Consider the following 12,532-nt stretch of genomic DNA (forward strand, 5'->3'; position numbering starts at 1 on the left):
TGTGAGTGGTGGGAGAGCTGTTTGGTTCCCACAGACTACACTGAATGAAGTGGCAGACAGAAACTTAGAATGGGGTACAGAGACAGAATATGGACAGAGCACAGTGAACCAAAGAGGGAGGAGCTGGCAGAAAGCTCTCTCAGACAGAGGTAAACACAGCTGGCACTGCTCAGTGGGGAGCAGTGGGGGCTGGGAGTGCTCACCAGCACTGCAGTGGGAATAAGCTTGTGGCCGGGCCAGGAAGGAGGCCTAGGGGGTGCCCTTGTTCACTTCCTTCCTCATGACTCAGTGATTTGCGACTCTTCAACTCCTGAAGCTGGGACCCTCACCCAAGGGTATTTGAACGCCCATTCCTGTTCAATATCAAGGCACCCCTCCCACTGGGAAGCTAAGGAAGCCCTTGAAGACCGCAGCTGGGCATAAATGCCTACAAGGCTGAGCTTAGTAGGGGAAGAAGGGCAGGGAAAGAGATAAGCATCAGAGGCCCCACAGGCCCTGTAGAGGTCCCAAGACCTTGAAGACTTGATGACTACCCATAAGAGGAGCACAGGGAGTGGGGTAGCCGGGTAGTCCAAGCCCAGAATAAAGCACCCTCTGTCCAAAACGTTATTTTGTTGGTCTTCTCATTCTTAGGAAGGCAATGTAAGGGGAGGAAAAAGGGCAGGGGTGAGGTGGAGACGATTCTGGCTCCATTGTCCTGAGCTTCTCAAGGATGTCAGTAGGGGAGGCCAGTTAGGGTATCAGGGGTTAGTGCAAAGACAACTCCCTCTGTCTGAAATGGGAGCAAAGGGTTTCAGGGTGGTAAAGGGAGCAGCGGCAAGGCAGCCAGGTACAGCCAGACAGCCAGACAGATTCTAAAAATGCAGGCGAGAGCCCATGGGTGCTCTGCGGGCTGCACAAGGCCCAGATGGGCCCAGCCAAGCACAGACAGCTCCTGGGTTGGGTGCAGGATCAGTGCAGGGTCAAGGTCTACCTTGTATGCAACTCGAGCCGGGCATTTCTTCCCCAACCCCAGAGGTGGGGACATGTGTTTCAGCATCTCAAACATGTCATTGTAACTGATGCGCCCACTGGAAACCCGTTCCAGAGGCCAGGCATAGTGGGGTGGTCCACAGGAGAGGCACACGGCAGGAGGGGTAGAGCAGGGAGCGGGCAGGGGAGGAAGCAGACAAGAAAACAGATTCAGTTAACCAAAGTGTCGGGTAAATGCCCCAAATCAAAACAAGTAAAATGAGGGAATCTCTGCTTGACTTGACCCTTGCTTGCCCCACCCCCAGCCTCACCTCCTCATAGCAGCCCAATGCAGGGCAGCGGGCAGGGGTGACATCTGAGCTAATGAACATGGAGGGGTGAGGAAGGGCTGCATCGGGGCGGCTTTGGGTTATAAATTTCTGACTTTACTGTTTTAGAACCGAAGACAAGGCCAAATCAGAAAGAGCTGGTTCACCATGCAGGAAGCACTGGCCAGGCTGTGTGGAGATGGGACTGCTACTGCAGAGAACCACAGCAGCAGCTTCACCTGCCTGAATAGGCAGGTCAGATTTGCTTCCAAATAAGGCCAGAGGCTAAAGTGGAGAAAAATCTACAACAGACTAGAAAACTAGAGGAGTCCCAAAGCTCTTAGAGGACTAAACTTAACAGGGCAAGTCAGCTCCAAGCCCAGAGACGCCCGAGGCCAGCCCAGGGCAGGCCGCTGCTGAGGTCAGGGCTGGATGGGAAGGAGACTGCGGGAAGGGAGGAGCTGAGTAAGCTGTGGCCTGGTGCCACTGGTGCCTCTGACAGCACAGGTTGGGACCAACAGGTTGGATGTGCCCCTTGTGGGGCCTAGAACCCAAGATTGGGGACTCAGAGCAGCATCTTGGGGCTGATGTAGCATCTTCCCAAGTCAAGAGGCTGGGGCTTCCCTCTACCCCAGAGCACCTGCCTGTGGGCTTGGGGTCTCAGAGACACAGCAGAGTCCAGCCTTTCTCCAGAGGGCATATCTGCCCAGACCCTGCCCTCCGCTCACAGTTTCAGGACAGGGCTTTTCTCCCTGAGCTGAGCACATCAATCCAGAAGCGACGCAGGAGGGCTTCTCTTTCTTGTTCCCACTCTTCCCTCCCCCAGGGACCTGAAAGCGTCTTCTGACCAACAGGGACAACTGCTTGTTTATTTGCACCCACATACATACTTCTCCTCTGGGCTCTCAGCCTCTGGCCTGTCTGACCATCAGCCCACCCATAAGAGCGGGAATGCTGTTGTGATGGCTGGGTGTGATGGCTGTTTCCTTGGTAAAGGCAGGACCTGTCTCACCCACATCCCTCTACAACCTCATCCCCCCTTGCCCAGCCAGCTGGTCCTGGAAGACTCGGCCCAACCAGGCCAGAAAACTCCTTGGGCACTGTCTTGAAGGCTGCCTGCATCCAGCTAGCTGGAGGGCTTGGGGAGATAAGACAGGGAACCAAAGCATCCAGGATGCTGGAATGCAGGGCAGGGCAGGACAGAGGAAAGAGAAGGTGAGGTGTCATCATTCCCAAGTCAGGCAGGGAGTGTGTGCAGTGTTTGCGATTCGGGCAGGGAAGTATGTCAGATGGAGGCTCTGAAGTTGCAAACCTTGTAGGCCAACCTACGAGGGCAGTTCTTTCCTAAGCCAACGGGTGGCGCAATACAACGCAACAAACTGTACATATCCTTATAATGAATCCGGCAACTGGAAAGGAAATGTCACAGGTTATGGTAACAAGGCATGATGGAGCCCGTCCCACCCACCCACCCAGTCTGCAATGGAAGATGAGCTGTGAGGTGGAGGTGAGGGGCACAGCTAAACAGGCTACTTCCTAGTGGGACCTGGAGTTTATGCTCCCCAGAAAGTGTCAGCCCCAAGATAATCCCTAGAAGTGAAGGTAGGCAGAAAATACTCAGAACATCTGTCAAGACAGAATAAACAGCTATACCCACAGGCCCAGCACTGAGCAGTCTCAGCTGGACGTGCCCATGCTCTTGCTGTCTGTCCCTTCCCTCAGTTCCTGAAGGCCAGACCCTTCTTCACATGTCTTCCTCTGACCCTGGCTCTCACTGCCATGATGCACTCCATCCATTTCTCAGATGCAAAAATCTCACTCATAAGTATACCTTTAAATGCCTCTCAGTTTTCCCTATCTCCCTGGACATGCTGACATCATGAAATTTGCTGGCCCAAGCAAAGAAGCCCTCCTCTTAGCAATGACACCCTTTGGTCGCCACTGACCCTTCTTTCTCCTATGTCACTACCTTCTCGGTCCAATCAGTTTCGTTCATGCCCAGTTTACTTCTAGATAAGAAGAAGTTCTACTTGGGCCTCACCCATACTTGCTAATCTTGTTGGATCCTAGGGACAATTACAAGGGGGCCAACTACTCATCAAGTCCATTATATGATACCAGTGGAAAAGTATGGACATGATACTGTTAATCCTATTATTTCTGGAATATATTTTCAGAATATGTATTTTCCCCAAATAGTCAAAAGCTTTCCCACTGTCTACCAAGTTAAAAAAAAAAAGTTACCTGTTTAACTCAAATTTCAAAGTCTTTCAATCTCTCCCAGTTTTAATACATTCACTTGAGCCTAATACAATCTCTGCAGCTCTCCCGCACCTTTGGACCTACCTCAGAATTGCCTGGCATTCAATTCATCTTGCCTCCTTTCGTACAGCTCAGAAGCATGTGATCTTCCCTCCTCAAAAATGTCCTGGCCTCAAGCTATGGCCCTGAAATTCTCCTTATTGTTTCACTTTTGGGACCCCAGAACCAGAATACAGCAGATGCTCAGGAAATTCTTGCTGAACACATGGATGAATATATGAGTGATGGTCATTCTGAGTCTCCATGCTTCAACACAATATTGAAGCAACAAAAAGGAGGCTAAGGGAAAGGCAGCTTTAGCCACCAGGAGCCCATGCCTTTCTAGTATCCCACAGCATGTACAAGTTCACACAATACACAAATGACACCTAACATGTGCATACACACATGTAACGACTCACATATGAACACACATGTATACTTACCATACATAGACACATACAGACAAACACAGTCTGTCATACACATACAGACACAGAAACTCACATGGGTACACAAAATATATTCATGTGCCTACATGTGCATGTGTGTGTATATATATATATATATATATTGCATGTGCACATGCATTGGACATACAGGCTCATGGACATGTACATAATGCATATGCTCATACACATCTGTGCTTGGGCATACACATACACAAATGTTAGGAGATTTGACAGTTTGTGTGTGGTTTCAAAGTTTTACCAAAATGATGAGAAAACCATGTGGTCACATGGGATATAAAGACAGGCACCTGGCAGGCTTGCAGTGATCCTGCCAAACTGTGGGACCAACTTTAACCTGTCTTGGTACACTGTCAAGTTATCCAGCTGCAGGAGTCTGGAGGGGACCAGCACCAGCCTCAAAGCTCACAGGTGCACTTGTACTTTGGGCTGCTTGATCCTTGATGTCCTCTGGCCATGTGTCACCTATGCCACAAGGCTCGTGTTTCACCATCTCTTTAATGTGCTCATGACATCAATGGGCCCCTAGTTCTCCAACTCTTGAATTGGAACACAGACTGAACTCTCGCTCTGCATGATCTCATAGCTGTACTCGTACTCGGGCCAATTCCACTTGCTAGGCACTACAGTGCACATTGTTCTCTTTCTGGGTTACAAGTGATGGTAGGAACTGGGCGTGCAGGTCAGACAGACTAAGGGGATGCTTCTCTTTCACAGCTGGCTTTCAACACACTGCACTCTACAGACCATCACTTTTCTGCAGCACTTGGTCTTCTTGGGAAGTTATTCCAGAAATAACACTGACTCTTCAGGTAATAGCCAGGGTGATCTGGGAGTACCGATGAGTAATTCTGCAGTGGGAGTCTCCCCTGCCCTTTGTAGACAAAGTCCAGTCCCCGCATTGCATCCCACTTCAGTGACATACCTGACCACGAGCCAGTGCAATATCCCTGGGCCTATGCATTTTAGGAAGGGTCTTGGGCATTATAGGGAAAGCACATGGATATACAGATATGAGAATCCTCTACAATGTGAAAGATGGTAAGTACAATATGCAATAACAACAATAAGTGGTTCTGCTGCTGCTTGTAGACTATGTAAAACTGAAAAGTTCTCATATAAATGGAAAACATACATGGAGATGATGTCAGTCCAAACAGTCCCAACAGAAGAGACTTGTGTCCCGGTGCCCTAATGCAATACTGTGGGATTTCCTAGGACTACAACTTCATGCAACACCTCAAAATGCACACTGTGAGGGGTAGACAAGAGCAAGTGGGGAACTGAATACAACTGCAGTCTTCTTGTTCATCTCTAGGGGCAGAGGAGATACGGAAGGACAGGGCAATGGGAATCTAGCCCAGCAGAAGAAAGCCAACTATTCCTCAAGCCCCCTGGATTTACTGAGCATTGTTGTGCTCAACATCAGGTTAAGAAAACAAAGCAGAAGCCAAGGAGCAGCTTGGGAAGCAGAACTATATGCACGGATCTGACCATATCCTCAAGTTTTCCTTGAAACCAAGGTTCCTAGAAACCTAAACATCCATCCTGATTTCACCTCGCAGGATCTCCACCAGGAGCCTGACTTCATTCTCTTGACTACCTCATGGCAAAATGCTGAACACAGACTTGTGAGAGGCAGTCAGAGACAGGTGGGAAGCTGCGTACAGCTACAGTTACTTGTTCATCCCGAGGGCATAGGAAGTGAACACTCATCCATTCAGGGATTCACAGCATGGTTATTGAACAATTGCGGTAAAACCCCAGCAGCCAATGCTCTTCATCTCTGCCTCTTCTACATCCTAACTGACAGGGAAGAGCCCTCAGCAACTACATGGAACTGTTTAAATCCACCCTGGCCGTGTCTTGAGAACCCCAGGAATAAGTGAATTAGTGAATGAAAAATAACTGAGCAAGTAACTGTGTGGGTGTGATGGCTAACAGTGACTGTCAGTGGAACAGGATCAAGAACCACCCAATAGACAGCTTCTGAGCATCCTCCCTATGAGACAAGGTCTAGGTTGGATTGTGATGGGAAGTCCCACTCTAAATGCAGTTGGCATCATTCCAAGGGCCGGGGTACCAGACTGAATAAAAGGAAAACTGAATTCATCTCTTCCAACTGTGACCAACTATGTCATGCTCCTGGCTCCATGCTTTCCCTCCATGTTGGACTATATCCCTTCTTAAAACTATAAGCCAAAACAAACTTTTCCCCTTAAGCTGCTTTTTGAGACACAATCACCGAATCAAATCAAAGTAACACAATGTATGAGTAAACAGGAGAACAGGTGAGAAAAAGTGAAGGAAAGTGTGAGTGAATGAAACGAGTGGCCAAAGTATCAATTGGTGACCAAGTAGGTGAAGGAATGAGAAGCGCACAGATGGAGAGTCCTGATGTCCTGCTTGCCTGCCCTCCTGGGTGTGCTCTCTGGCACAGGAGATTTATATGACAGGATTATGCAGTGCTCTCTGTGGAACACAGCTTCAGACCATTCCATGAGGCCCTGATGTCTAGAAACAAACCACCCTTCATTTGTGTAGCCCAGTAACCATTTTCTGCCTTGATTAAAAAGGTTAAGCCACAGTAAGGCGTTCCCAATTGCTCTGCTTTAAATATAACTCCACCCATTGCCTACCACAAACAACTAGGCCTGGGAACAGACATATGCATTGGCTCCTGTCCCCAAAATAAATGGCAGAGAGAAAAAACTAAGTCCATCTAGGGGAACTTTCAAAGCCCATATTATGGTACGTGGTATAGCTTAGTGGTACAATCCCTGCCTAACTTGTACATGTCCCTGGGTTCAACCCCAATACTTCAAACAACAGCAACAGCCACAAAAACAAAAACTCCACATATTAATTTGTTCTTAAAGCCTTCTGAGCACTAATCATGAGACAAGGTCTAGGTTGGACCTCCACAGTCTCTTTACCCTCCCCCACTGGGCCTCCATGTTCTGTCACAAGACAAGCCTTGGGAGAAGGCAGGACACGTCTGTGCAAAGAGCCCTGGAAATGTTCCTTGACCCCCAGGCATAGGCACTCTCCTGAGGACCATATTGAGGGTCTCAAAGACTGTGTCTCTGACCCAGAGTTATACCGAGGCATGGGGTCAAAAGGAACATGCTACTGAAAGGGGGACACGAAACTGGCTAAGTCCCTAGGCCTCAGACCAACACCTGAGGAGGACATGCACATGGAACTATCTAAATCCACCCTGGCCCTGTCTTGAGAACCACAGGAAATGACAACCCTGAGGACCAGAGAGCACTGGAGCTCACTCACCACGCAGCTGGGTCGTACTCAGCCCAGACTCGAATGAATTCGTCAAGGTGGTGAGGCCCTAGGATGGAAGAGTCCCGCGTGAGGTACTCAAAATTGTCCATGATCACAGCAACAAAGAGGTTCAACATCTGCAGGACAAGAAGAAAAGGTGATATCTCCCACAGCGTGCCTTCTGACTAGCCCCTGAGCTCTGTTCACAGCTTGAGTGAGGAGCTATCTGGACAGGAGAGGTCGCTCTTATCAGATAAGGAAAGACCTGCTGGGACTTACTAATGTCTCCTCAGTCTCAAGGATTCTTAATCCACAAATCTCAAATTTACTCTTGAAAAGACAGAAAAACTAAAACACAGAAAATCATTTCCCTACAAGCACTCCTGTCAAAATGAACTGGCCAGACTATAGGCAGTACTTTCATACTGCCTAGCCCTTGCCCCTTGCAGTATATTCAATAAGCCTATTTTATCAATCTGAAACAATAAATGAGCATAAAAACTAACTGGCCATTTAGACTATGTCTAGATACTTGATTTTCTTTGGCTGGCTTATAAATCCAACAATACTATTTTGGTTACTATTGTTTTGTTTGAGGTCCAGGCCGGCCTAGAACTTGCTATATAGTGGAAGATGACCTTAAGTTTCTGATCCTACACCTCTGTTGGACTAATAGGTATGCACCCACTACACCCAGTTTATGCCATGCTGGGAATCAAACCCAGTGCTTTGTGAGTGCTAGGTAAGCACTCTGCTAAAGTTTTGAAGTTGGGAAAGATGAATCCTTCAAGTTCATATTTCATGATTGTTTTGTCTATTTCTTGGCAATTGAGCATGGATTTGAGGATTTCCTATTCTACAAAAAAAAAAAAAAAAAGGCACTGAGATTTTTTTTTTTTTCAAGACAAGGCTTCTCTGTGCAGCCTTGGCTACCCTTGGACTCATTTTGTAGAGCAGGCTGGCCTCAAACTCAGAGCAATCCACCTGCCTCTGCCTCTGCCTCTGCCTCTCTGAGTGTTGGGATTAAAGGTGTGTGCCACCACACCTGGCTGACACTGGGATTTTTATTTGCTGTATTTTCTACATATCACTTGTGTGAGTACTGTCATTGTGATAAAATCCTAAGTTCCAATTCATGGACATGTGATGTCTTTTTCCATGTAATTAAGTTTCCTTTTATTAATTTTCATTGATGTCAGCAGTTTTCACTTTCTACTCAAAGTTTCATGTTTACAGAGTGACCTAATAGCTCACTAAAAGTTAGATTCCAGGCTGGAGGGATGATTCTGTTTGTAACGTGCCCATTGCAGGAAAATGAAGACCTGAGTTTGGATTCCCAGCACCCATGTAAAAGGCAGGCACAGAAGCCCATATCTGTAAGCCCAACACTAGTGAAGCTCATGGACCATCCAGCCTAGCCAACTGATGAACTCTAGATTCAGTAGGAGACCCTGTTTCAAAAAAAATAATAATAAGAGAGCAGTTGAGGAAGATACATGACATAAATCTCTGGCTTCCACATGCACACGTACCCACACGAACATGCACATAGCTATAAAAACACACACATAAACACACACACATAAAAGGGAGAGTGTTAGAGGAATGGCTCAGCAGTTAAGAGCACCTGCAACCCTTTCAGAATACTAAAGTTAGGTTTACAGCATCCATGTAGGCGGCCCACAGCTGCCTGAGACTCCAGCTCCAGAGAATGTAATGGTCTCTTCTGGCATTTGGGAACACACTTCTACACACTGTGAGGCATACTTAAATAAGTAAATACTAAAAATAAGTAAATCTTTTATTTTTAAGAAAAAGACTCAGATTTCTGGGTCCTCTTCCCAGAGATGTAGTGAGTGTGAGGCAGGCTCAATCTGCCTTCCTCCTCTTCTCCCTGTGTATACTGTGTACACTTGCTCCTGTTTTCATGTGGGTTCTGAACACTTCTATGCATAAGCGCTATGCACTTGCTCTTGTTCTCTCGTGTGGGCCTTGGGCTTTCTGTGTGGATATGTGTACATATAAGCCAGAGCTTGACCTCAAGTGTCTTTCTTAATCACGTATCCATCTTATTTTTTAAAGCAGGGTCTCTCATTGAACCTGGAGCTCACTGATTCTGCTATACTCACTGGGCTTCAGGGATCCAGTCAGCTCTATGCCATGGCTCCCCTCAGCACCTGAGTTACACACAAGTACCAGCTTTCACATAGCTGCAAGGAACTCTGGTTCTCCTGTTTGAGTAGCAAGCACTTTACCAACTGAGCTGTTTTCCTAGCTCAAAGACTCTGCACCTCTAAGCAGCACTCAAATGATTCATATTCCTTCAGCCACACACCTTACATTGCTGGGCCATGCATCATGAACACAGAAGACACAGCCTCAGCATCTGTGCAGTGTTTCTACTCACTTCTGACCCATTTCTGGAAAGCTTCATGTATTTAGCAGAGGGAGGGCTCACACCTGTTGCTTAGAAATTCCAGAGTGTGGCTTTCTTTTCTATTCTTCAATCAGCTTTACCTTAAAGTTGTAGATTAGTATTTCCCAATTCACTCAACCTCTCAGCCACTGTCTCCCACAAGAGCCTCCCTGCTCCCTCTGCAGCTTCATTCTTTACTGTCCAAACAGAATCCAGAGCCAAGCTATAGCTATCAAGTATATAACTTCCTGCTCCTGCTCCAAGGTTCCCAGAACTACACATGCTCACCAACCTTTACACCTAATCCTAGTGTCACTTACTCATTATCCTAGGCACACAGCTTCGTGAACTCCATTACCACAATGGACAAAGTTTGTAATCATAGAACTGGCATATAATGTGGACTGGGTTAAAATCAGGAACCAACAGAAGATGGCCTGAGATAGGCAGACATGGGGGGGGGGGCATAAAAAGACTTACCAGAAAGGAACAGAGGAAGATGAAGGAGACAAAATAGAAATAGGCAAAGTCGCTCCCACATTCACTGGCATTGGCATTTGGGTCGCAGGCCCGGTTGCCCAGACAAGACAGCATGATCTCATGCCAGGCCTCCCCAGTAGCACTCCTGAGAAGAAGAGAGCTGTAAGTACACAAAGGCAAGCCCAGGGGAAGCTGTCCAGTAAACCCAGAGCCTGGCTAGCAGAGCCCTTGGAAGAGCTGGGGAAAGGGAACCACCTCTTCTGGGTTTCTGCACATGTGCATGCAGAACCTGGATGACAGCAAATTTCTAAACTGACTACTATGAAGGCAATGGAAGTGATCTACTACCCTGGGAGCTCGCCCACTGCAGGCAGGCCCTCCTATAAAACATGTTCCAGCACACTCCTAACCCTCCTTCAAAACTCAGTCCTTTTCATCCTCTTCCTGTCGAGAAGTGAATCTTTAACTCTGTGGCCAGCATAGCTGCCAGTTTCTACATTCTGCCCACTAGCCTGCCATTAGAGAGCACCACTGTTCTCTTTTATCATCCTCGAGCTACCCCAAGAGTTCCTAAGTGATCTCCCGCTCTGTTTCATAGCATCCCAGCAGGTCTAGAGTGCAGTTAGACTTTTTCACATCCCTTACCTTCTCCATGATTCATCTCATTCATTGTAGAAGCCCACACCTTCCCTGTGACCCGGCAATTCTTTTCCCATTCTTACACCATTCCCTCTCTGCTTAGTCTATTTTCACATTGGCCACTGCTTCTCAAAACCACCCCAAGCAGCCATCTCAGGATTCTTGGGGACTTTGTTTATAGACATGTGACCAGCAAAGACAGCAAAAGTTTATGCATGTGTATGTAGTTGGTCCTGTTCTGAGCAGAGACCTCTCCCAGGATGGGAAGACTCCTACTGGCTTGCTGTTCCACCTAAGCCAGCATGACTAGGAGAAGTACTTGTACAACACAAAGTTCAGGAAGGACAGAAACCTTTGAGAACAAAGGCCTCAAACTTCTTAAGTTTGCTTCAAATCTGGCATGAATCAGAATATCAATACATGATGAAATATAATTACTCTATAAGCTGAAGCCCAGAGAAACATGATTTGGGAAAGTGTAAGCATGAAGATGCCTGTTGAAGATCCTCTCCAAGCAACTCAGTAAATCAGGTCTAGGTTGTCTTCAGTCTTCTCCATGAAACTGACATGAGCACAGGCACATGTCCATACCAGCTGGGAAGGAGGTTCCACAGGACTGGGTGATGCATTTGCATACAGGAACAGATGTTGTGAAATCTCAGGAAGGAGTCCCAACACAGGGTCTGAGTTTAGTATTTCTCACCATCAAGTCCTACCAAGAGCCATCTCCTTGGTCTAGAGCCAGAGATGGACTGTAAGGAGGCAGAGAAGTGCATCATACCTCCATCCTACCTCTTGGACAACAGCAGTGGATGGCTGGTCTCCTCAGCATGCTTTTGAGAAAGGACAAGGGTGTCTATAGCCCTTGTACAGAGGGGCCCCTTGCTCTGGAGCCTGAGTGTCACATGCTACTTTTCTGAAGGTGCCCAGGAGTGTAGGGCACTACAGTTCCAGTGAGTGATGAAGGAAGGGCATATTCAGATCACCAGTTTGGGGAAGTTGGATTCCTCTGCCCACTGAGTACCTGAAAACTCCCTCTGCATGCCCTGTTTCTTTTTCATCCGTTGATGCAGGTGACCAAAATGGTGATTGGGCATACAGTGTGATGTCAGCATGTCAAATGAGATCTTGCCAAGTACCTGCTGTCCTAGACTGTATCAGCTCTAGACACACCTTTTGGCTCTCACTGGGGAGCAGAAACAATGTGGTAAAAGCTGGGTTAGAACAAGGGAAACAGCATCCCTCCCCTTGGTACTTATTTCTTGTCTATCTAGAGGTCAAGGCAGACAAAAGCCCTTCGGAAAGAATAAACATAAAGTAAAAGAACTGGAAAGGCCTACTTGACAGAAACAGCATAATTTCGGTGTTAGAAGGGTACTGATCCATGAATGGAACCAACCCTTTACCACAAGTGAAGAGGGGACATGTTCCTTAGGCTAAAAACCAACACACCTGAACAACAGCATTAAGGCTTGTAGAAATGTCCGGAAGTTGTTGTGTCGGTTGATACTGGTGTCATCATCAAGGGCAATGTTTCCGAAAACCTGAAATGGAGAAAAATAATAGAGTGCAAATGTTGGAGTTTAGGAGCTTTAGTCACTAGACTAGACAAGAAAAGGTGTGCATGCAATACTGAAGACAACACAAGGGCTGGGCGGTGCCTGGGG

At 47.3% G+C, this 12,532-nt stretch overlaps 1 protein-coding gene across 1 annotated transcript in view; it reads right to left on the reverse strand.

Moving 5' to 3' along the window:
- Window positions 1-12,532, reverse strand: part of Cacna1b (calcium voltage-gated channel subunit alpha1 B) — a 159,361-nt gene that overhangs the window by 17,437 nt on the left and 129,392 nt on the right. The window contains exons 34-37 of the mRNA XM_055599901.1: window positions 12,318-12,409; window positions 10,227-10,371; window positions 7,340-7,467; window positions 974-1,070 (exon numbers count right to left, since the gene is read on the reverse strand). Of these exons, the coding sequence (XP_055455876.1) occupies window positions 974-1,070; window positions 7,340-7,467; window positions 10,227-10,371; window positions 12,318-12,409 (462 nt within the window). The remainder of the gene's footprint in view (window positions 1-973; window positions 1,071-7,339; window positions 7,468-10,226; window positions 10,372-12,317; window positions 12,410-12,532) is intronic.

Source organism: Psammomys obesus, unplaced genomic scaffold, assembly GCF_907164565.1.
Source record: "Psammomys obesus unplaced genomic scaffold, mPsaObe1.curated_primary_1811, whole genome shotgun sequence".
Taxonomy (NCBI): domain Eukaryota; kingdom Metazoa; phylum Chordata; class Mammalia; order Rodentia; family Muridae; genus Psammomys; species Psammomys obesus.